General features: G+C 38.3%; 1 protein-coding gene across 1 annotated transcript in view; it reads right to left on the reverse strand.

Moving 5' to 3' along the window:
* The window catches only part of VCAN (versican), a 97417-nt gene that overhangs the window by 38201 nt on the left and 32382 nt on the right, over nt 1–26834 (reverse strand). The window contains exons 4-8 of the mRNA XM_044276014.1: nt 26423–26597; nt 25039–25166; nt 20541–20828; nt 12837–15056; nt 257–7903 (exon numbers count right to left, since the gene is read on the reverse strand). Coding sequence (XP_044131949.1) covers nt 257–7903; nt 12837–15056; nt 20541–20828; nt 25039–25166; nt 26423–26597 — 10458 coding nt within the window. The remainder of the gene's footprint in view (nt 1–256; nt 7904–12836; nt 15057–20540; nt 20829–25038; nt 25167–26422; nt 26598–26834) is intronic.

The raw sequence follows: 26834 nt of genomic DNA on the forward strand, positions 1-26834 counted from the left end.
GCAAGCAATGGTAATGACTACAGCACTGACGTTAATACTGTCCTCACACAGGATGTAATGATTATTAATGAACACTGTACACACATATATATACATACACACACAGAGTTCAAGAGCAATCACCCACACAGGGTAAATTCTGGATGCTAACTGTATGTTCTAAACCTATACTCAAAAGGATGAAAACTAAAAGAATAACATTTCATAAATACTAATGTTAATAAAAGTTAAATAAAATAGTATGCTTGTCTCTTACTTGTTATGCGAATTTCAGTTCCATCAACGTTATTACTAGTAGAAATCTGGATGTCAAGATCTGGAAGTGGTGTTACTCTCTCATAAGGAGTATCTTCAGTTCCTGTTTCCACTATTTCAGTCTCTTGAATTTGCTCCCCAGGCTGAGGAGAGGTAGGAGAATCTGGGTCAGCTGGTACTACCGCAATACTTTCTGTAGAGTAAATCAGCAATGAAGGACCAGGTGTAGCCCCCTCTTCAGGTTCCGGAGGGCTTCCTGTTGCATCAATTGACTGAAAGCCTACTGGTTTGTAAGTAGCAGTAATATCTGCACTAGCTTCTTGCCCTATGACAACATGGTCAGTTTCATTGCCGGAGGAAGGTAAAGTACTTGGAATAATTTTTCCAGTGTAATCTGATGCTCCATTGACAAGAATGACAGTGACGGGATCTTTAGGTTCTTCGGTTGAGTGGACAATTTCCTTTATACTTTCCGTTACATATACTTCTGGTTGCTTAGAGGTTTCAACCACAACATCAGTATCTGTTGTTGAATATTCTGTGCTAAATAATTCACCTTTAGTTATTTCAGTGGTGACTTTAGGACTGGCTGAAGATACAAAATCCACATTCTGCAGATCTGTGACAAGTTTCTCCTCTACTGTTGCAGAATCAGTGGAGTGCTCAATAGATGTAATTGCTGAGGTGGACTGAACTTTGTCTTCTTCAGCACCTACACTTGTTAAGTCTTCATATATTTGACTAAAGTCCTCAACAGAAAGAATATTTGGTGTAGGTTGAACCTTGACCTGCTTAGTCTCTTCACTAAATGTGGGATATTGTTCTGCTTCTGTTGTTTCTTGGCCAACTTTAGGCTCATCTATAGCTGATTCCAATGTGGTTTTAATCCTTGGCAATTCAGTTATTTTTAAGTCAGCTGTTGTTGCCTCATCCAAATCCTTGCTAACAATTATTAGTATGGTGGATGAAATACCTTCTGTGATTTCTGAACTTGGTAAGCTGGTTGATATCCCATCTTTCTGAGTGGAAACAGGAAATGTAGAAGCAAACGTGCTTGTTTGATCTGGCTGGTGGGTTGCATCTGTAGCTGTTGAAGGTTGTTCTAAGCCAGATCCTTCTGTTGAACCCTCAAATATATCAGTAAGAAGCACAGTGGGTTTTTTCTCGACATCAGAACTTACTGCTCCAGCTGTTGTGAACTGGATAACACTACTTTCCTTCACTGGTAATTGTGTTGTTTGTTGCTGGTAATCATCATCACTTGTGATTGTTCTGGTTTCCATGACAAATAAATCATCTGTCATCTCACTTAATGTGGCATCCTGAACCTCAGTCTGTTGTGGAGTTGGAAGCTCAACTAGATTATATGGTGGTAGTGTCTCTGGGGATATCGTAGTAGAATCAGCATGTGTACTAATAGAACTTAGCGTGGTAAGTTTAACAACAATAGGTTCCTCTGTATGTGCCTCTTCACCAGAACTTAGTTTTTCTTGTAAATGAACCTTAGTTTGTTGTAAAGTTGAATGCTCAACTAGATGATATGGTTGAAGTGTCTCTGGAGATATTGTAGTAGAATCAGCATCTGTACCAACTGAACTTACGCTGGTAACTTTAACAACAACAACAGGTTCCTCAGTATGTGTATCATCGCCAGAACTTAGTTCTTCTTGTACATGAACCTCAGTTTCTTGTGAAGTTGAAAGCTTAGTTAGATCATATGGTTGTAATGTCTCTGGAGATATTGTAGTAGAATCAGCATCTGCACTAACCGAACTTACAGTGGTAACTTTAACTACAATAGGTTCCTCAGTATGTGTATCATCACCAGAACTTAGTTCTTCTTGTACATGAACCTCAGTTTCTTGTGAAGTTGAAAGCTTAGTTAGATCATATGGTTGTAATGTCTCTGGAGATATTGTAGTAGAATCAGCATCTGCAGTAATTGAACTTACAGTGGTAACTTTAACAACAATAGGTTCCTCGGTATGTGTATCATCACCAGAACTTAGTTCTTCTTGTACATGAACCTCAGTTTCTTGTGAAGTTGAAAGCTTACTTAGATCATATGGTTGTAATGTCTCTGGAGATATTGTAGTAGAATCAGTATCTGCACTAATTGAACTTACAGTGGTAACTTTAACAACAATAGGTTCCTCGGTATGTGTATCATCACCAGAACTTAGTTCTTCTTGTACATGAACCTCAGTTTCTTGTGAAGTTGAAAGCTTAGTTAGATCATATGGTTGTAATGTCTCTGGAGATATTGTAGTAGAATCAGCATCTGCACTAACTGAACTTACAGTGGTAACTTTAACTACAATAGGTTCCTCAGTATGTGTCTCATCTCCAGAACTTAGTTCTTCTTGTACATAAACATCAGTTTGTTGTGAAGTTGAAAGCTTAGTTAGATCATATGGTTCTAATGTCTCTGGAGATATTGTAGTAGAATCAGCATCTGCACTAATTGAACTTACAGTGGTAACTTTAACAACAATTGGTTCCTCGGTATGTGTATCATCACCAGAACTTAGTTCTTCTTGTACATGAACCACAGTTTGTTGTGAAGTTGAAAGCTTAGTTAGATCATATGGTTGTACTGTCTCTGGAGATATTGTAGTAGAATCAGCATCTGCACTAACTGAACTTACAGTGGTAACTTTAACTACAATAGGTTCCTCAGTATGTGTCTCATCTCCAGAACTTAGTTCTTCTTGTACATAAACATCAGTTTCTTGTGAAGTGGAAAGCTTAGTTAGATCATATGGTTGTAGTGTCTCTGGAGATATTGTATTATATTCACCATCTGTTTTAATGGAACTAAGAGTGGTAACTTTAGCAACAATTGGTTCTTCAGTAATTATATCATCTCCAGAAGTTTGCTCTGTAAACAGCTCTGTAGGTTCTGTTCTCTCTGGCTCAGCTGTGGATTGCACACATGAATGTGTACCTTTATCTATAGTTTCTGTAACATAAATATCATGACCAACTGTTTCTTCAGAACTCACTGTAACAATCATATCAGTAACTTCTTCAAGTGGTACTGAAGTAGCAGCTGTGTACTGTATGGCTGATGGCAAATCCAAGGTTGAACTTTCTGGAAAATGGTCATCAGTCAAGTGTTGTGAACTAGGTGTGATACTTTCTTGGTCTTCTTCTTTACTGGGTGAAGTTGATTTCAAATCAGTGAGATCCACTTGTGTTGAAGTGTAGAGTTTTGTTGCAGGTGTTGTACGGATATCAGAAACAAATTCACCAGAGCCTTCAACATCAAATTTTTCAGTGTAAACAACTTTTTCTTGAGATATAGTGACAGTTGCCTTTAAGCTATCATCTGACTCCAGAGTAGATGATTGAAGTTCTTCTGTAAATTGTGTACTAGATTTATCATCCACAATAAATTCAGATGGAACGGGTGTAGAACTAATTACTTCGCTTATAGTGTCATTAAGGTGTGAGAGACCCCATATGCTAATAGTACTTTCTTCTATTACTTCTAAACTAGATGTTTTACCTGTACCAATCATGAACTCTTTTTCATCTTCAACACTTATAGGGGATGTGGTTACCACATTGGTTTGCCAAACTTCTTCTGTAAATGACTTTGTTTTATCTGTTAATAGCTGAGATATGCTGGGGCTAAGACTGATTAGTGATACTGGAACCTCTGGTTTTTGGGTTAAATCTTGCAAATCACTAACAAAATCAGTCTTTCTTGCAGGTAGAGTTACTGTGCTAACATGCTCTTCTGAAACAAAGGTTTCAATAAAAGAACCTGTGCGTGTTTCTAACTCCTCTCCCGAACCATCAAAATGAGAATCAGTTTTTTCTAGTTTCCTTGGTATATAATCTGAGGTTGCTGTGCTTTCATCAGTATAAACCTTGGTAGTTTCAGTCACATCTACTGCATATGTTATATCTGGTTTTAAAGTGTGCTCAGGTTGTAATGTTTCAGATTTTTCAGAAATCAGCTGAATTAGTTCTACAGTTTTAGGGCTATCAACATAGCTAACTGTAGATACTTTTTCAGGCTCAATGGCTGATGTTGGTACAGCACGTGAAATCTCTACCAAGTCACCAGAGCCTAAATCATGAAATTCAGTGCTGAAGAGTTTCTGAAGAGTTGAGGCAGTGCTATGCTCTATGATGACTTCAGGTTCATCTGTGATTACGCTACTTGTTTCTATCTCCACTTTAGATGAGCCTGTTTCAAGTTTATTTTCATGTTCTGTGCTAACAGGATCAGAAAGCTGTGGCTGCCGGGTCTGTGTTATTTCAGTTTCACCACTGGGAGCAGTTGTACTAAACAAATCTTCCTCTACTCCAGAACCATAGTCAACAAATGATTGTGATGTGCTGATCTGTTCCTTTAGCTGGAGTGATTTGGTATAAGTTTGTAAATCTTCCACTTCTGTAGTTGAGAAAACTGTTTCAGGTTTACTTGAATAAGTTTCAAAAGTGACACTTGAGCCTCCTGACCCAAGATCAGTAAATGGTAAACCAGTAGTTATTATGTCTACAGTGGCATAGCTGGTTTGTGTTTTCAAGCTTAGTATGGATTCCTCACTTGGCATAGCACTAGCACCTTCAGTACTTGTTCTAATTGAAGAGGTTGTAAACAGAATAGCCTCATCTCCACCTGAGCCATATTCAGAGCTGGCTGTGTCGCTAGTGGCTTTCAGCTGAGAACTGATCTCTGTGATCACCTCTGAAGGACTGATGGTGGACACAGCTGTAAGCTTTGACTCCAAGCTTCCTGATAATCCAGGTTCTCCTGTGCTTAACTGAATAATCACTTGTGGTGTCTTAGTTGAAGATGTTTCTAGTTCAAATTCAGTTAGTGATTCATCTGCACTCTTAGATATTTCTATACTTGGCAAAACTGTAGTAGTATCTTCTAGTTCTGGTTTTGTTTCAGATTCAGAACTGGTTATAAATGAAACTGTAAGCGCCTTATCTTCTTCACCTGAGCCTTCTTGAACAAATGGAGATGTGGTGATAGAAACTGTGGCTTTAGTATCGGAAACAGCAGGTGATGATGTGACTTCTATTTTATCACTCTCAGGGGATTCAGATGTTACAGTGGAAAGTGATAATGGTAAACTAGATACTGTTTCGTACAACTTTTCTGTCTCTGTTTCAAACTGAAGTTCTTTCAGAGGGCTTGTAGAACTAGTATCAGGAGTTGAATGAAAATCACCAGAACCAAAAAAGTCTTCCTTTGTTTCAGATGATAATTTTTTGGGCTCCTCAAAAGTAATAGAAGATGTTGTGGCATAGATTTCGGAAGTGTCCGCTTCACTTTTTTCAACTTCAAAAGGCTTAGTAGTAAAAATTACCTCCTCTCCAGAGCCCTCAATTGCGAAAGGAAATATGGTGGTGATAGTATCTGAGACTGAATCTTTTGTGACCCTAGGAGTAAAAGTCTCTTCTACAGATGATGTTCTATGATCACTTGCAGTGAGTTTTGCTCTTGGAGTACTAAATATTATGACATCATCTACAGTGGTTGATTCAATATCACCTGATCCAAATACACCATATATACCATCTTTTACAGTTGTCTTTGGAACTAAGGTAGAGAATGTTTCATGATCTCGTTCTGTTTCAGTATCTTTATCCAGCGGTTCAAACTTTGTTGTAGTTTCTTTATCTAGCAATTCATATTGGATGCCTGTTGGTGCAGCTGTAGCTAGTATATCCTCATCTGATTCTTTTATATCTCCTGAGGCTTCGGTATCAAAAATTGTCTGAGCACTTGTATGTTTTGGAGGTTGTGACTCTACAGCCTGTTCAGTTATAGTGATAGAGGATTCTGTAATGGCATCTGTTAATATTTCCTTATCTGTTAGTATTTCTGGTTTTGCAGGTATAACAGTAATTTTCTCTACTTCTATAGAATGTTTCACATCTATTGAAGATGTTTCTGTGGAATCAGTATCAATACTTTCTGTTTCAACCTGGGATGTTGTACTTAAAATGGATTCACCTGCAGCATCACCATCTACTGAACTCCCCCTTGTTATGGTGGTCTCAAGAGAAGTAGTTTTTGTTACTGTTTGACTCATTTCAGTAGTATGTATTTCTACAGTAGATAAATCTAAAGGTGACCCCTCTGTTTCATTAAACAACAATTTTTCTGGTGCTTTAGTTAAAATGCTTTCTTCTTCCCTTATTTCCGTAACTGTAGTACTTGATTCTGCAACTTCCTCAAAGGGTTGTGGAGTACTGTAAAATAGAGAGTCTTGCACTACTGCAGACAGGATAATATTTGCATCCTTGGTGGCCTGTGTTGTATGTTCTTCACTGTCTTTAAATACCTGCACCGGTGTTGTTACATTAATGATGGTCTCATCCACATCACCAGAACCTTCCGGAAGGAGAAATGCAGTTGGGACTTCTTTAAGTTTCAGTGGACCAGATGTTGCAACTCCTAGCTCTACATGGGAATCAGTAACTGATAAAGCATCCTCTTTTAAAATAATTTTAGTTGTAGGTAGGATTGATACTGAACTTGAGTCTTGTGTTACAATTTTAGAAAGTCCATGGGTTGGAGATGGTTTAAAGGACAACTCTGCAGTTACTGGTTTTAAACTGTCAATGACTGGTTTAGCAGTGGTTGTTAAAGGAACATCAGATTCTAAATCACCAGATGATTCTATCGTGAATATAGGCAACTTGGGTATAGAACTAACTTCAAATAATGTTTCAGGCACTTTTGATGTCAAGTCTTCACCTTCTGTAATTACTGGTTTCAAACTCTCAATAACTGGTTCAGCAGTGGTTGTTAGAGGAATGTCAGATTCCAAATCACCAGATGATTCTATCGTGAATATAGGCAACTTGGGTGTAGAACTAACTTCAAATAATGTTTCAGACTCTTTCGATGTCAAGTTTTGAACTTCTGCTATTACTGGTTTCAAACTCTGAGTGACTGGTTTAGCAGTGGTCACTAGAGGAACATCAGATTCTGCATCACCAGGTGATTCTATCGGGAATATAGGCAACTTAGGTGTAGCGCTAGTCTCAAATAATGTTTCAGGCTCTTTTGATGTCAAGTCTTCACCTTCTGTCGTTACTGGTTTCAAACTCTCAATAACTGGCTTAGCAGTGGTTGTTAGAGGAACATCAGATTCTGCATCGCCCGATGATTTTACCGTGAATATAGACAACTTGGGTGTAGAACTAGCTTCAAATAATGTTTCAGGCTCTTTTGATGTCAAGTCTTCAACTTGTAAAATTGATTGAGTAGTTGGTAAGTCTTTAATTTTAATGTCTATGTCACCACTTGCTTCAGGTTCTTGAGTTTCAACAGAAGTATATTCTGGTGTGTCTGTCTGAAGTACACTTTGCTCAGTAACCTCACTCAGCTGAATAACTGATGCATTTAAAGATGGTGTAACACTTTCAATCAGTTCTCCTTTAGCCTCTTCTGTTTTTGAGTGTTTTGGCTCTGGTGTAATTTCTTGTTTTCCATTAATAAACTTTAAAGATGGGGACGTAGCAACAGCAGTTGAATTGTCACAATCTGTCTCCTCCTCAGAAGAACTTAAAATAGGCGGTAAAAATTCTAGGAAAGGATATTGACTGGAATCATCGGTAGCATTGTGTTCTGGTATACCCAGTTTATGAAGGAGATGTTCCACTGATCCTGTAGAAAAACAAATAATGTTTTTAGCTTGTGAATGTGTTAATGTACACGCATATATGGCTGTATTATTGCCAATGAACTGTAAATATAGTTAATGAAGTTAATAAGTGTGATATTTACTATGAACAAACATGACGAACAAAGGCAATGTAGCAAAGCAGACAACATTGTCAAACAATGAGGTGAGGTGTCTGCAACATCATCCTCTCTTCCTAATTTACATGACTAATGTAAAACTTTGGTTTGTTTCATTTTTTTACTTAAAAAGTAAACTAGAATTTTCAATAAACATATATGATTAGTTGGGCAGCGATCCGCCCAACTAATGGAAGAAACAGAGCACTAAGAGATTAGGACCAGGTCTAATGCTGCTGTTCACACTGTATCTCTGACGCTAAACATTTCTTCCAATCATAACACAGAGGTCTCAGGGACTCGCCACCGCCACCTCAGAAGAGATTGAGGGTAGGAAGGCCTCATATTCAGTCCTGTATCTCCTTCCACCAACTGCACATACAAGCTTGGCACAGATGTCGCACAATCACTGCTTGCCACACCAGCGGTAGGAGGTTACTCCAAGCTGAGCTCAGAATACTGTAGAGGTTCTTACCCTTGATCTCTTCTGAGGTGGCGGTGGTGAAACTATTCTAAAGAGATCAAATAATAAAAAGCTTATATGGCAGCCACTGTTAGGTTAAAACGTGGCCACAATGCAACAACAGTTTTAATTGGAAAAAGGTACAAACATTAACAATTACTTTAAAAAGGGCAGATGTGTAATAAAATCACATGTCAGAGTGTTTCTCAGACACATTTTGACCAGACAGCAGCTACATCTTGTCTGCGCCCTTAGAGAATTATTCCAAACTGTTTACAAAGCGGAAGATGATTGTTATAACCCTCCACACACATACTGGATATGATTTTCAATTTTGAAATTTGTTATAAATCTGAATACAATGACCATATAATACTATGCCTAAAAAACCCATAAAATAACACACTAAGTGGGTGGGCAGTCACCTTATTATCTCCCAACTGCTAGGCTAATACATAGGAGTACACAAGAGTCTCTATAAAACACAATAACCCTTAGTCTCTTCTTGCGGTGTGTTTCTAAATTACGCCCTTCCCGCAAGAACTAGTTTAAATAGATTATTGGCTTGGAAGGCAAAACAGACACCTGTGTCAGTAGATATAGCACATGCTGACATCTGTTTTCCACAGGGGCTTTATAACCTGGGAAGCACTTTATTCCTATAGATGTGTAGTTAACTAGGACAAACTCGCACCATCTTATGAAGTGGGATTTTTGTATTCAAAAGATCACATTACTAATTGTTTGGTGTAATCTCATGTGCCCTTTTAGAAAGTCTAATTAGCAGGGAAACAACAGCCAAAACCTCTGGAAAAAAAAAATGAATTTTAGGTCTGGAATTGTTCCAAAACTCCATGGCATATAGACATCAAGAACACAGAGACACCTCAGAAAGTCTCTCAAGTGTGAGAAATTACAAAAGAAACAATGTCCCTTGCTGGCATAGTACTTTATATTGTAGTTCAGTTTAAGTTATCTTTTCTCATGGTTCAGAGTCCTTACTCAATGTCGGTGAGTGACAGTGATTCTCTACCAGGTGGTCCTTGTCAACTCATTAGGTATTACCTACAAGACATTTGCGAGTTATTACTTTTATACTAGGGGTAGGGTAGTTTTATGGGTTCATAAAAAGGGAAGTGTTTTACAGGGGTAACCTCATGGTAAAGAGGTTGGGATTTATTGACTTAAATGTAGTGTCTTGATTTGTTAACCATAAAATATAAATATAAAGAAATAGTCTGTCTGTCAGGCGCTCCGTTCCCCCGCTGTGGCCCCTGTTCACTTTGACTGATATGCTGCCCCCTACTTATTTCATAATGTCTGGACCCATGATAGGTCCTCTTTAACATCCTCCATAATTCAAACTTCTCACCCCCTTTTCAAGACTTTTCACGAGCTGCACATGCTCTCTGGAAGGCAAAGCCCTGGACAATCAGGTTAACTCCCAACTTCCTTTGCAAACATGCCTTAAAAACACATCTTTTCAGATAGGCTTATCATGTTCCCTAAACTGACCCTTCCTCGTTTACCATCTGCCCAGTACAAAGATTGTTGGACCACTTTAATCAATTTACCTTTTGTGTCACCCTTATTTCTTCATAGATTGTAAGCTCTTGTGAACAGGGACCTCACTACTAGTGTATCAGTTGTATAGTAGCCTGTAATTTTGAGATGTCTTGTCTTGTACAGGAACCCTTTGAATTGTAAAGTGCTGAGGCTATGGTACCAATATATAAATAAAGATTATTATTATTATTCTATTTTAAAGTGTGTTTACTAAGGAGATTGTTAGAACTTGACTATATATAATTATTGGTATATTTGGCTCAATGTGACTTTTCCCATGTAATACACTGCACTCTGACTTGACAAGTGTGAAGAGCCATTGAACTCTGACAGCTTGTAAAGAATGATAATGTCTTTCTGGAAACTGCTACTCAATGAAAACAGCCGTCAAAGATTTTAAACAATTCATCTCTGATTTCAAAGGGGAGCTCACATTTGTATTTCCCATCCTCCAGGCTAATGGCTTGGACGTGTGGTAATTGCTTTTGAGAAGCTCACCTCAGAGTCCTCACCTGGACATGAATATTAAACGAAGCATCTCAGGCATGAAAAGTACCGACACTACTGTGGGAAAGTGAGATGAAAGGCGACGTGTTTACGCCCAGATAGACCCCATGTTAGTTATGCCTATATGCATTTCATCTCTGATTTCCTTTAAGAAAGTTAAACATTTGCCAATGCTTAAAACCAACAATTTTCATACCAAAAAAAGTTGAAAAGTAGATCCTTTTTCTAGACTTAAATGCCTTATCGAGATGGATGTGCTCATATTAAAAGTGTTTTACAAATCTCTCTCTGCATGAGTTGTAAGGCATGCTTTGTCAGAAGCCATGTTGGTAAATGCAGTCCAATTACACTTAGAAAGCCACCAGACAATTGCAGAGCAGTGGTGGGCTCTATACAGTCCCGGTGTAAAAGGAATTAAAGAATAATACTTCAAGTGTGTAATCACTGCTAAAACATTGCGTGTTTCCTTGGCAATAAACAAAAGATTGGAAGGATTGTGTATGTATTCTAAGCACTGTATGTTGTATAATGGCCACACATCCTTGTCTCTAAGGAAGCCTACAAAAGACGCTAAAATATGGTGAAACTATCGAAACGACTAACTTGTGAAAGAAGACGGGTGATCTCATAAAAGACATTTCGGCTTGTTAAGCATTTTCAATACCACGGTAAGAAGAAAAGAATTGGTCTATTCAGCCCGTTTTATGAACGTTTTTGTCTAAGCCGTAAATCCAATCCAGTGTCCCAGTGAAATCTATTCTATGGTGGGAGAGTCAGTAAAATCCAGTAGTGACAAGTTTCTAAATACCCCTCAGACGCCAGGACTATACGAGGCATGCCAGTAACATAACTCCAAGCATTGTAAAACTTTTTCTGCACCTTAACAGCTACTTAACGTGTTCATCACCTGTTATAGTCCTAATTAGAAGACTTAAAAGGATTTTCTCACAAATAACATTTATGGCATGTTATGTCATTAATGTCTGATTACTGGGGGTCCATGGTTCCCTGAATTGACCATGTATGCACATTTAGCTATTTTGCATTTCTATAAAGCACAAGAAACTGTGGATCCTGCACCTTTTTGTTGCAATTGGTTGGTGTTACAGCAGTTTAACCACTACTGTACCGATAAAAAAAAACGTATGGCCTATCAAATCCATGTGATGTGTATGTTTTTTTGTGGAAAAACACTTTAAATAGGCTTTTTAGTGCAAGGTTATATATGGAGTAAAAATATATACTGATCTATGATGTGCTCCATAGTACCAAGCAGCAGAGACGCCATGTGCTGCCATACAATACTCTGGTGGGGGCTATAAGTTAGAGCTATTCTCCCCTAGACGAGAATGACTACATACAACATGGCCATCAGTACTTGAATGAAATCCTATATTTTACCCTATAAAATGCTTACACATTTGCTAGTGTATACAGCACAATACAAGACACATACTAAATACATGGTCGATACAAAACATAACCAAGTCATCCAAGCCTCCCATCCTCTATTAATCTTTACACATGCATTAATCCTGTATCTGCCACATTGGGATTCTGGAGCATTTATTTTACCTATAAACACATGCACCTGCATGTAAACTGTGTAAGCTATGAAGCTATAAATATATGCTTCATTTTATATGAACTAGGAGCCAACAAAATTTCACCACATATTCTATCCAAAGTAAATCACCTTTCAAGCAGCTATTCTGTCAAAACCAAAAACCTGACAATATAAATAACACATGTGGTCAAGATTCCTGTCACCCCCTGCTCCTCTTTCCATGCTACTCTTGCTCCTCTGTTAGGGTCCCCCATCAGATTATTTTGAAGAGGACTGCCACTTTCACAGAATTTCCCATTCAGAACACTGTAGTAAAGTTGGATGTTGTTCTCTACGTTATTGGTGCTGGTCCACCTTGGCTGGTCCATCCAAGACCAATGGAAACGGATGTCTTAGACTTTTCCATTGTGTTCTGTAGTGGGAGGTTTAGGCAGCCCTCCTGAAAGGAAATACAACAGGGGACAAGAATAGAGGAAAACGACAGCATGGTCAGAGGGGAGAGCATCGGATATGTTGACTATACATGATTCAAGCATAGTCAAATTTGAGGCTTGAGGATTTCTTTACATTACTGTTCAATCATAGCATTCCTGAAATAAACAATTTTCTTAAAATATATTATGCACAGTTGGATTTAAATAGAAAAGTCTATGAAAGTAAACTACGTGAGATTCAAATAAGAGGAAAAATTGTACCTGTGTAGTTTTCTGGAACATCAACAACAATGACATTGATAGCTGGAGGAACATGAATATCATCTTCTGTAGAACTTGTTGTTGACACATCTTTAGACTCCTCACAAGGTTTATCAGCACTTGAGATAAATTCTGAATCAATTTCTCCTTCTGCCTTTATACTTGTCATATCATATTCAGAGGTGGTTTTCACAGGAGAAACTGATTCCTCAATCACTATTGTTCCTTTACTAGTGTCTTCATCTGGTTCTACATTAAACAAGACTGGTTTTTGAGTACTAATGGGTGGAGGTAATAAAGTTGTATGCAGACCTACAGTCTCATCAGAGGCAGTACTTCCTTCTGCAATTTGTATTGTATCAGTCACTGCAGATAACGGAACATCTGTTAAAACTAATTTGTGACCTTCATCAGAATATTTAGTGACAGTAGGAGTTTCTGATGAAGATGGTACAGATTCAGTAACATACTGACTGTGTGGAAGCTCTGTTGCTGATAGTGTTACCGTGCCAACAACTATTTTGTCTTCTACCTCTGATGATCCTTCAACTTCTGACTGCAAATCTGTATCAGCCATTTTGATTGTGACACTAACGGGCACGGTGGAACTGATGGTGATGGAACGTTCTGTGGTTTCATCTTCAGTAGGTTTCTCTGTAGTGATAGCAGCAACAATTTCTTTCCCTGCTGTAACTTGGATTCTGTCTGTTACAGTTGGAGTTTCTCCTTCTTGTCCTAGGCCACTTCCTTCAGAAGTCAAGTCTAGTGGTTTAATTGATACTAAACTCTCCATTGTAACTGATGATTCTGTTAAAATTTCAGATGTTGTGGGTGAAACAGTATATGATTTTTTACTCTCTGATACTGGTGCATACTGAACAGATATCTCAGATGTCCGGATCACGTGTGCAGATGATGTTTCAGTTGAAATAGTTGCATCATCTGTTTTTTCTCCAGGTACCACAGTGACATCTTCTAAATCTTTTTGTAAAGTTTCTTGTGTAGTAAAATATTTGGGAGCTACTGAAATTGGTTCTTCTGTTTTATCCAAAATGGACACTTTAGACCAAGTATCTACTTCAATTATTCCAGACCCTTCAGTTTTATCAAATGGGGAAAACAATGTTGCAGTTGCAACTGTCTCACTTGGTGATGGCTTCTCGGTTTCTGCAATGACCTCTTTGGGTATGCTAGTAGTGTGATATTGTTCTCTTGCAGTTAAAACCTGGTCAGTAGAAGTTTCAGATTCAGAAGTCAATACTGGCTCTTTTTCTACTTTATCTGTAAACTCCACATATTGCTTTGATGATGTGGCTGTATCTATATCTGGGATTTCTGTAACTTGACTTGCAGATGTCTCTTTCTCATAAGATAGTGTGATATCTTCTTCTGAGGATGGCCTGCTTGTGTCAGGAGAGAGTTTGAACACTGTGAATACATCCACCTCAGGCTGGATACTGGGGACCTCAGGTTCTTGTGGTGTCAATGAGTCCCTTGTAGTCAAGCTAACCTGCTCTGAACTTGCTCCTGATACACTGAAAGACTCAGAGCTGCTAGAATATGCAATAGTTGATAAAGCAGGTATTTCGTCTTTGTCTTCAGTAATCTCATGTGGAAGAATAACTGTTGGAATAATTTCTGCGCTTTTAGCTTCTAGAGTTTCTTTGGGAGAGTGAGAACTTAAGTGTAGGACTTCTTTAGTCAATGTAATGGTGCTGAAAGTTTCTGCAGTGTCTTCTGGTTTTGATGTTACAACATGGATTTCAATTGTGGCCTCACGACTTGCCTCAGATGGTGGTACATCATCTTTTATGTCATCAATTGATTGAATACTTTCAATTTCTGCAGTTTTCTCTAAGATGGTGCTTTGTGATGGTTCCACTGTATCTGAAGTCTGTGCAATTGTGTCACCCTCTTCTTGAAATGCAGCTTCTTCTGACGTCACAGGACTCAATGATGTTAGTTCTTGTATGAGCAATAGGGGGCCTTTTTCTGACTCAGTTGATGTTTCAGTTGCTTGACTGCTAGCTTCCTGCACAGAACTTACTGGAAAAGTAGATTGCACAACAGTTTCTTTTACAGCTGGTTGCACTGTAGGTATTCTGGGCTTTGGTGTCACTTTAACTGGTTGGACATCCAGTTTCTTTATGGTACTTTGTGTTATAGCTTCTGTAGGTAATATTAGCTTGACAGAAACTGATTCTGTGATATTTTTTCTATCTGTAAAGCCAAAACAAAAAGTTCATTAAACACAAATCAAAATCATACTGTTTATCGTATCTGACTTTCCAGCTATGGATTCCTATAAAAATGTGGAAAGTCTTACAATAAATGTGAAATAAAGTTGGATTTTATTATGTTGTTTCAGTAGCCTGTAAAGGCCTCTTGCCAAAATATTACTCAAAATATATACAATATTCAATGGCTTCCTTATTCTCAGGAGTTACTGCCAAACAATTATACTTTTATACTGCATTTCATAGTTTTAAACTGCAATTTCCTGTTCTTGTAAATTGTCTCAAATCATGTGGTAAATACCTGTGCTGCTTAAAGATAGACTTATTTTCTTTCGACTTCTATCTCTGTTGGGTTATTTTTGCAAGGTCCTATAAATTAGTTGTACCATAAATGTTGTGGATGTTATTTCAGGTTTCTGTATAACGTACAATTCCAATGCAGTATACTTAGTAAGAAAATACCAGTTTGATATTCACTGAGCAAGTATGCAATTACATCTTAGAAAGCAGTCTCTTAAAACTACATGCTATGCAAGTGAGCACTTTCGTTCTCTCTACTTCTTTCTGTTCTCTTTTTATATATCAGTTTGTATGTTAACATCGTCAGTTGGACGAATGCTAAATTTAATAATTTTGTGCAGACTCCTTGGTTTATATGTCTCTATGTATGTACCATATCTATTTCTAAACAGATGTCACTAGAGGATCAATTGAGGATTACTCCATCAAAGGTGTATGTGTATGAGTTCCAAGATTGTACATTAGCATGGCTCTGTAGTAAAGATCTGCAGAAATTTTCTTCATATTCTATCAGTATATTTCTTCTTAAAGGGGTTGTCTCACTTCAGCAAATAGCCTTTATTATGTAGAGGAACTTAATATAAGCCAGTTACTAATGTATTGTTATCGATATTGCTTCCTTTGCTGGTTGGATTCCTTTTTCCATCACATTATGCACTGCTCGTTTTTATGGTTGCAATCCAATATTGGTGGCCGTGCTTGCACACTATAGGAAAGAGCACTGGCCCACTCCCAAGGACCCGACTACCAGAGAAGCCAGAGCTTTTTCCTATAATGTGCAAGCACGACCACACTGCTGGATTGCAGGGTGGTCATAACCATGGAAACGAGCAGTGTATAATGTGATGGAAAAATGAATCCAGCCAGCAAAGGAAGCAATATGGATAATAATACATTAGTAACTGGCTAGTATTAAGTTCCTCTACATAATAAAGGCTATTTGCTGAAGTGAGACAACACCTTTAAGATGGCCATACAAATTAGATGAATGTTAACAGAACTCCTGAATCTGGAATGACTGTCCAATGATTTAATGTGTGTAGTGGTCAGGGAAAAGAAGGGTCGTGCAAGTTGCACTTAAAGGGGTTGGCCTCTTTCTGGCTACTGTTGACCAATGTGTTTTGAGATGTCTATATGACACTTACTAATGTAGCCTTTGTTAAAATTATGTGCCATTTTCTATATTTCATAAGGTATGCCCTCTTTGTTGGCCAAGTCTTTTATTGCTGTCCACATGGAGGTCCTATTCATAAGATGGCTCTTGATGGAGGGTCATGTGACCAGGCAAATCCAGCAGTCTCCTCTATTCAAATACATGGCACATGCAGTGTTGGGAGTTTAGTACAGGTGAAGTGTGTTGGTATGGATGCTGAGTGATGTTTCTGTTCACATGACCCTCCATCAGCGGCCATCTTATGGACAGGATCTCTGAGCAGACAGAGCAGAAGATTTGCCTAACAAGGAAACATGGCTTATGAAATATAGCAAACAGCACTAAAAAGTCTATATTAGTAAGTGCCATATAGTCTTCTTACATACACATTGATCCACACTACCCAGAAAGTGGCCAACTACTTTAAACATACCTAATCATTTTGGCCTGAAAGTACATATGCCAAGAAAGGTGTCTGGCAGTGACTTATTCACCTCTCCCTATAGAGAAAGCATGCACTCTTGACCTAGCTGAGCATTCATGTGCATATGGATGGGGCATTCAGAAGAAATAGCTGTGTCTTTTCAGTTATAAAGGACTTCCTGGATTGGAGACCACATTGTCTATACATGATAAATCCATGGTGACCAGTGGTAGCATGCAGAATATTTTTTTTTAAATAAACTCCTTAAGCAGCTCAGTTGTCATATTGATATATACCGATACTTCAGCTATGGCCTTATAAAGAACAGCAGATGGTCTCCAGATTAATCCAGCTCTGGTAACCAGCTTTGGGCCAAATAGAGCTCCATATGTCTGGACAAAAAGGTTTTCTCCGCGACTTAGTTTTTCAAGAATTTTAAGTGCCGGAAGTATCTCCTCACCGTATTGATTTCCTACTTAAGCTATATATGAAACAAAATGGTTTCCTCCATTGTGAACTTTTTCTTTTTTTTTTTTTATTTCTTTTTTTTAATCTCAAAGCTTTTTAGAACTATAAATCTGATTTGCTCTAAGAAATGCTTCCACGAATCTACACTGCTTATCACCTTGCACCTTTTTAGTCAGTGTTTTCCTGCAAAAATCCAGCTGTTAGTGATGTCACTTGAATGATTACAAGACTGTAAAATATGAGGGTGTGTTAGAGTCAGAAAGAGCTGTAAAAAAAAACCTCTTTTATAGCTATAGACTATGGAAAAATGGTTGGCTGGCAATTTTTATCTGATTTGAGATCTTCAACAATAACACAAGTCAGGACTCAACTATACTAATAATTATTAAATGTTTAGTTAGAGGCGGGACAGTACCGACTTTCTTTTCTCTGCGCCTAGACAGGAATTAAGAGGAGATACGCTTAAATTATTTGCAGGCGCTGGTTCGTAGATATAAGTATATATTATCTGCAATGAAGGGTCCTAGACACACCTCATGTCTATGCATCAGACAGAAAGTGATTCAAGCAAGTAACACTCATGCAAAAAAAAAAAAAAAAAAAAAATATATATATATATATATATATATTAGTTCCTCTGTATCAAGGGACCAAACTCATGGGGAAAGTATTTATGAATCACATTTTTTCCCATACATTCTTAAGTAATTATACTACTCTGTGTTCCAATGTTTGACTTTAGTCTATATGAAAAGTTAAAGTTCTAAAGGCTTACTCAGCACAGGGTCAAGTGGCCACTCCTAATACATCTATCTTGTATCATGCAAGGCATGCTCATCATGACAGTTTTAGTATATTGATGATATGAAATACAGGAGGAGCAACTGATGTATAGTAACTTGCTTGATGTTTTTTCTTTAGAGATTTTTGTCCATTTTATTGTTGTATTTACTTTTTGCCTCTACTCAAAACTTTATATTGGCTAATAAACAATTTGTAACCTGTACAGGATTCCTCTTACCAGAAAAACTGCATTCTTAACAAACAAGGGGGAAAGTAATTGGCGTACATGTCATAAAGTGGATGCAGAGGGGAAAACAGTCACTAGGCACTTCTGTACTTATTAGGAAAAAAAAATGATTATGAGGGCATTATAATCTTTGCTATGAGGTGCATTCTCTTCCATATAGGCTATACTTCTAAAATAAATGACATGAGATAGTTGAGGGGCCCAATTGTACATCAGGGCTTAGAAGCCTTATCCATTAATTCTGTATATAGAATGTTGTGCATATAATAAATATGGGTAGTTATTGAAAATTCACGTTTGTCCAATGTGTATTATCAACTTAAAGGGATTTTCCCCCATTGACTTATCCACTATCCACAGGTCACAAGAACAAAGGTCCTAGAGTGCCCCATGAGAACCACTCCATTCCTGTCTATGGGAATACCGAGTACAGCGCTCAGAGCTATCTCCACCAACCCCCCAGGATGGAACGGAGCACTCCAGGATCACCATTCTCATGACTGTGCAACTGAAATCTTGATCCATCACTTATCCCTATTCTGTAGATAAGGGATATGTATTTTTATTGAGAAATCTCCTTTAATATCTCATGTAACTCTTATGTAAAAAAAAAAAAAAATCCTATTGCTTATTCCTAAAATATCAGCACAAAGTTGTGATTATTTCAACAGTTTTATTGGTTGGACCATCCTTAGAAGCTTCATATATGTATATGTATATATCTATATATATATATAGAGAGAGAGAGAGAGAGACAGTGACCTTCAGGAGACTAATGATTAAAAGTACTTCTACCCTATTAGTAAAATGTGTATATAGAGGAGATTAGATAGCTATACAATCTGCATGTGATCTTGAAGAAAGCTCAAGATATCCTAGCAGTTGACCTAAATATGAGAAATACTAGACAATGGTTTGTATTAGTTTCTGTTACTAACATTGCAGCTGAAGAAAATTTCCAACACTGGAATTAAAGGTCATAGGGATTCATTTATTACCGTGGGAGGAGTAGAAGGTTTTTACTGTTAACAGCTGCAAAAGGTGACATCATCTTTCTTGTAACATCTGGATCACAGGCCTTAAGTATAGCTAATGTAAATTATGGGACGAAAGTGTGTGTTTGAACAATTGTTCTAGCTCCACACCGACCCATTATTGAAAAATGTGCGATCTTATCAGTACTGAAGCAGGAAATAGAAGTTTTTGATAAGACTCACAGTTTACACTGTCTAAAAAGGTTCATGCCCCAAGCGAACACTTTAGTAATGGGCCTATTAGACTGGATGATTTTCAGGCCAATTATTGTGAACAAGTGAAGGTTCAATCTCAATAACTGTCTTGTATAATCGTGAGACTCATTTATTGGCTGATTGGCATCTTTCATCAGGAGGAAAAACTCAGGATTATAAGCAGCACATCTCCATGTGTAATTATTAGAACCAAACAGGAGAAGAACGATGGCATTAGTCTGCATAATAGGTTGATGGAGACGAGCGCCGATCAACGTGTTTCTTGTCGACTATAATATCAGGCAGTCTGATAGGGTTCCAAATGATAAAATGAGGAGAGCATCAGGGTCAACTTGAGGAGTATAGATAATATAAATTTATAATACAATATTTAAATGTCTATGAGTTTGGCATGCTGATTTCTCATATAATACATTTCCATGTTTTCACATCTATAGGTTTCATATTTTTCACTAACAAATTTGCATTGAAGGACAACATAACATCGGAATGGAGCCTTAAATATGTCTTAGTGCAGTCACTGACGATGGTGTCTCCCATGGCTTGCTTGCATGTAGCTTTCGGGCCAATAGTTGCAAATACTATTGCTGATTCATGTCAAGCTGTAATGGTTGTAAAGAGTACAAAATATTACTGCCTTACTGTGAAATGTCGTAAGTAAACTTCAGTAATATGAGGTTGGATATGTAGACTTCTTGCATGGACACTAATAATATAATTAGGCTATGTCTACATACTCTGCATTGGGCAGCTTTCACCAGGGTTAGTGAATCACAAGACACTAGGAGCAGAACAATAAAATAGCACAGCATTACTAGTACTAGGTATAAATGAGTACTTACTTTGGACGCAATATGCATTATATTTTTCTTTTGGTTGAGGGAAGTATGTTTGGTTGGTAAATCGATATTTAGTCCTCACCCCGAGGAGGCCACCGCCACACTGGGGCCTTGCCAAAGACACTGGGTAACGGACACTACCATCTGCTAGCCAGCCGTAATCACATTGGTCAAAGCCTGCACGCCATGCAGCATACATGTCTCCCACTGTTGCTAAGACTGCATTCTTCTCCTCGCAAGCTTTTTTGGCTTCATCAAATGTCACCTTTTTGGGCAGGTGGAATAGGTCACCTAAAAAAAAAATATTAAGTTAATTATTGGCCCACTCACCAGCGGACATACTTTACCTTCATTATATATAACCAATGAAATTCAGCCATGAAAAATAAGAACAACAGAGACTGAGTCACTGAACTTTCTATAAATCAAATACATCAAAGTTCTAGACTATGATATTTCACATAATAAAGACTGGTTCTCAGAGAAGTCTAAATAATCTTAGAAAGTTAAGGCAGCAACCAAAAGTCATTTTCGTCTTTCTCTTCCAATTTTAAGTTGCAGCTTTAATCTTAGAACAAACCACTGCTAAAAGAAAAACTATCCCCAGCACACAAACACAAACAATGAGGTATTTTACTTGGGAAGGATTTTCTCCAGGAACTATTGGTAGCTGTGAGTTGTGCGCTCATGTGTAAATACCAGGTTACACCTTCATCTTGTGAAATGAACAATCAGACAGAAGGAACCAGCAGGAAAAATGTGATAATTAAAGAACCAGCTCTAATGTCTTACTAGTCTCATTGTATTAACGTTCTATAAATCATTATAAAACGAGAACTGTCAAATCTAAGTCCAGTATCTAATAGATTAATGCATCAACCAGTAAAAAGGCCACCTCAAACACCTCAACAGGAGGTTTTGGAATTAAGAGGCAGGATCCACTATTTTTTCACCCCAAAAAAGTGCCACTCTGACATTGCAATTTATCAACATTCAAGGGTCAGGCTACAATACCTAACACAACCTATGTGCAAGAGTGGTGCTATTCATTTTCATTTTATTCTAAAAAATCCATGATGGCCACACCGCTTCTCAGCTTGTCTTAACACATCTTGATGCTCTTGGATTGACCAGCACTGCTCACATGAACAATGCTGGCCAATCCAAGAACAGGGCTAGACAAACAGGAAGGGTCTTGGGCTAACTATGCAGAGTGTGAGCCTGAGAGGCGGTGCAGCCATCTTGAATGGCAGAAGAGGAGCCCAAGAATTAGAGGACCTGCAACTAAAAGGTTGGAAAGGAGGTCACCATGTAAGTATTTATTTAGCTTCCTAGTTAATGTGATTTTTTTTCTTCAACCAGACCGACGCTTCAACCTATTCCCTAAATAAAACTATACCCTAATGATCAAGGCATAGCTTCCTGTCAATAAGTGAAAAGGGAAAGGGAAAAAGCAGAAACAAGGTTTTATAGCTGAATGTATAAAGAATTTAGCAACATCAGGATGGTAGAATAATGTTAAAGTCCATATGCAATACAGACTCATGCTATAACTGCAGAGCAGAAGATGGAAACCATGACAGCGTTTATGTTGTAGACAATAATGCAGTGTGTGTTAACTTTGGCAGGCTTTTCCATCCAGGTTGAAGTCAGCTCTCGAAGAATTGACGGGATTTTCCTGTTCTGTGTGTATGCAGTTTAGGATTGAAAGAAAAACACCTGACTATGTACGGTTCCTATTTTATGACTGTTAAATACCACAGACTAGACTTACGAGGCAGGCTTTCTGGTCCAGACAAAGGCTGATTCAGAATCATCTCACTGAAAAGCGCTAGACGCTGTCTTATTAGCCTGTTCTTCAAAAGTCTGTCAAAGCTTAAGCACCCGGAGTTAGATTCCGCTTTCATGTTTCCTTATTAATATTATCCCACCTGTTTAGTTTGCCACTTTATTTATCCCCAAGCATATATGCATGTGTTTTATGATGCCTGGAGAATATTAAATAGACGGCTTGCAAAATCTTACATGCCTTGCAGTTTATAGTTGGGGTGCAAGTTTCCAAGCAACTTTTTTTCCCTTTATTTAAGTTTGTGATCAGTGTTTTTAATACAAGACCTACGCAAATTCACTAGGCTTTAGTCATAAGGGTATTAGTGCAATTAGTTAAAGGGGTTCCCCTAAAGGATGACGTATCACTAGCTTATAGGTTCCAACTAGACATGAGCAAAGTATTAAAAAATTTGATTCGGCTGCTTCGCTAAATTTTACAAAATAAATTTGCTTTGTGACGAATTACGTCATCATGAAGTGCATTTCTTTGTAAGTAGTGGGTCCAATGACAGGGAGCGGCGATTGCGCTGCTCCCTATCATTGTACCCATCAGATAATGCATTCATACCGCAGCCTCTGATAGCAATAATTGGGTGTAAAATAAAAAGATATAATCATACTTACCTCATCAGGCCAGCCACCATCACCTTGATTGAAGATCTAGCATGAAAATAGGTTACAAAATTTAATGCTAGATCTTCAATCAAGATGGTGGTGGCCAGGATGTTGCGAGCAATTGGATGAGGTAAGTATGATTTTTTTTTTTTTTTTTTTACACTATTTCAGGGAAAGTCGATTTGCTATCACGAAGCACGAGGAAATTCGGCTTTGCGGCGATTCAAATTTTCCCTGAATTTTCACTTCATGGACTTCGATTCGCTCAACACTAGTTCCAGCACCCCACACCACTGCCAACCGGCTATTCAGGTGTAGCTTCGGCATTGGAACCACACAGGTCCATCAACTGCGTAGTGAAAAGAGACCATCACTTCAGTGGGAGCAGCCCTACACTACACAGTTGACAAGTCCGGAGCTATACCCAAACAGCTGACCAGCAGGGTTGTAGGGTGTCAGATCCCCACCGATCAGCTGGAAGTTAGGCCACCACTTAATAAAAGCTGGACATCCCCTTTAACTCGCCCCACGTGTGTAGATCCCCATTTTTCTGTCTCACTGAAAATCTTTCTGTGTCCAAATTTCACATCACTTTCTTCCTAACATAAAAATTGGTTGGTTAGAAAGAAGCAGGTGACAGATGGGAAGCAGTAAGACTGCAGAATCAGACTACACAGGGTTTGTTTGTAGTCTGTTACTATGGAGATAAATAGACATAGCAACTATAGACACTGGTCTATAAAACATGGTTGGAAAAGAGTGCAAAATGGTTGAGCACAAGAAAACTTTACCTTAGCTTTATTGGTTGATACTAAAACAGTGTTTAGAAATTTTGCACTCAGAACTAGGACTATTATCAATATTATTATAATACTCAAATATTATAAAAATATGTTTTGCTACAATAGATTTATATATGTATGTTTTAGCCCTAAGCTTTCAGCTGTTAAATGTAATATAAACCCTTGCTGTCTTCTGCTAGCTTCCCAAGGTCCTTTTTATTTTTATTAGAGATTTTAGCTGTACAACCTCACTTGACCTCATACATTAGCGCAAAAGAAACTATTTTTAGACCATGCGCATTAACTGGCAGTATTAATTGTCAGAAAGAATCTCAGGATGCCAGTGAGGGATATCTAAAATAATATGCTAATTTCTAGCTGTGGATTTTTTTTTGAAAACTTAATCTACCTGATTTACTGTAGATATAAAGGTATTCATATAAGGACCAATTCATCACAGTCATCAAGGTATCTGCCCATCCCTGTTTTTGCAGCCCTCCCAGCCATACATTTTTTATTTTTTCATTTATATAGCCGTATAAGAGCTTGTTTTTTCCACCAGTTGGGGGTGTGCCTCTACACACTCTTAATCTGTCCATCCAATCAGTGCTAGATGTGTCAGACCTTGATGGAGCATGCCCCTTTGACAAGGGGGTGGTGACACACATTTGTTACTTTGTTACTTTATCCTCTGGATAGATCATCAGCATCTGATCGGCGGGGGTCCGACACCCGGGACCCCTGCCGATCAGCTGTTTGAGAAGGCAGCGGCGCTGGCAGTAGTGCTGCGGCCTTTTCGCTGTTTACCGCAGGCCCAGTGACATCACAACTAGTATCACTGGCCTGGGCGGGGCTAAGCTCCATTCAAGTGTACAGAACTTAGCCCCGTCCAGGCCATTGATATTAGTCACTGGGCCTGCGGTAAACAGCGAGAAGGCCACGGCGCTACTGACAGAGACGCTGCCTTCTCAAACAGCTGATCGGCAGGGTCCCCGGGTGCTGGACCCCCACCGATCAGATGCTGATGATTTATCCAGAGGATATGATCATCAGTTTAAAAAAACTGCAGAACTCCTTTAATAGTGTTTCCTAAATGCGCTAGCTGCACAGTCTGCTTAAACTGAAATCTAACTGACCACATAACTATAGGGTTGGGTCAAGTTTTTTTTTTTTTTTTTTTTTACTCAATATAAATGTAATGCTCTGAAGTGAGGCTTCCTGACCCTCAATTCACTGGTGTCTTTAAAATAAAGCACACAGTTTTAGAAACTCACCGTTTGCTTCATCTACAAAACAGTATACATCATATTGCTCCTCAGCTGGACGCCTTCCGTAGGTTCGTATTCCCTCTTTCCCTTTTTTGTCACCATAACAGCCAGCTCTTGGATTACGGATTGGATATCTTAAAAAAGACAGTAACAGGAAAATATTATTTGTGCTTCTTGGTTACTGGCTGTCATCATTATTACAGTCATTTTATTCCTCTACCCTATTATATGCAGATCAATAACTCCAACCATAGGGTGACACTAAATCAGCAGCTAAAACTTCACAGTCTATACAGTCAACTATTGCGCAAGAACAAAAATGAACACAGTTTAAATTATATTAACTATTTTCAAAGAGGATAATGCACCCTTAAGAAATCCCGAAACCTCTGATAAATGTACTGTATAATGTTGAGATGGTTGTAAATAACTTTTAACACAATGGATTGCTAAAAGGGGTAGCCTGGTTGAAAAAGTCCACAATATTCTAATAATATTTTAATTCCCTTTGAGGTGATAAATGGGGGTCCTCCTTCAGGAATTCAGTTAGCCACAGCAAACAGTGGTAACAGACTGCAAAAACCCAGCATATGTGTGCATTAAAGGGGTTATCCAACATTAACCTCCCGGAGTGGCCAACCTGCAGTGAACATACTTATCTGGTCCCTACCACTGGGTTCAGCCTCCATCACTCCCCAGCCTGCCCTTCATCTCCCTGGTGTGCTGATATCAACATCCTGTTGACGAGGGGATGGGGCATATGACCGCTGCAGCCAGGTGCTGGCTTCAGTAGTGACCTGATCGCCTTGTGTCTCAACAAATGGTTATTTGGAAAAGGTCAATGCTGAAGCCACTTATTGGCTTTAGCGGTCACTGCCCTCCTCCCCCACCATCAACAGGATCTTGATATCAGCACACCAGGGAGATGAAGAGCTAACTGAAGACCAAACCCAGCAGCAAGGGCCAGGTAAGTATGATGTAATGTTAGATAATCCCTTTAAACAGATGATCTATTCATTTCAATAGGTATAATGTACTGTTATTTATATGGTGGCATTGTCAGGAAATTCAATTCTTGCTGCTGGTGTCCCCCGTATATTACATCTGATCTTTAGCAGGAGTCTCAGCAGTAAGACAACTTGAAATCAGGGTATTTTTGTGGAACTCTTCTAACAGAAAGGGAGGGATACCTACAGAATTCTTGGTCTTAAGCAACAGGGAACCAGTGCCCGTATCATCTAAAATCAGACTCAAGAATCCCATCCATTCCAAAACATCAATTTGCAGGCCATAAATTACATAGTTTTAGCATTTTGCTTCTCACAAACTAAATAGTGATTTCACTGATTAGAAAATATACAATGGAAAGTGAAGCGTTATAATATTTTACCTAACACTTTGGTCAGCCAGCCAGCCAGCATCACACTGCTCAAATCCATCTTCATAGGCCGCTCTCAGTTGTCCAGGTGTTGCAATTTGGGCACCATTGTCAATACAAGCCTTTTGGGCACCTTCAAAATCTAAAATGTATTTGTCTACCGACGCCCGATAGTGAAACACAACACCTGCAAAAAAAGAATGACACATGACAACATCAACTATAGTTTGATGCAATTATCGATTTGCAAAATGGCTGAAAATGTTACCAATCCATGGTGCTTTACAGTTTTAAGGTAACATATAACATTCTTGTTTAGGAAATGGATAAAATATAGTAAAAAGAACCATTGCTTAGCAAAGTATGATGGATGTAAGCAGTTAGAAGTATGTGTAGACTATACATTTATTGATCATGATGAGAA

This window comes from Bufo gargarizans, chromosome 1 (genome assembly GCF_014858855.1).
Source record: "Bufo gargarizans isolate SCDJY-AF-19 chromosome 1, ASM1485885v1, whole genome shotgun sequence".
In the NCBI taxonomy this organism is placed as follows: Eukaryota; Metazoa; Chordata; class Amphibia; order Anura; family Bufonidae; genus Bufo; species Bufo gargarizans.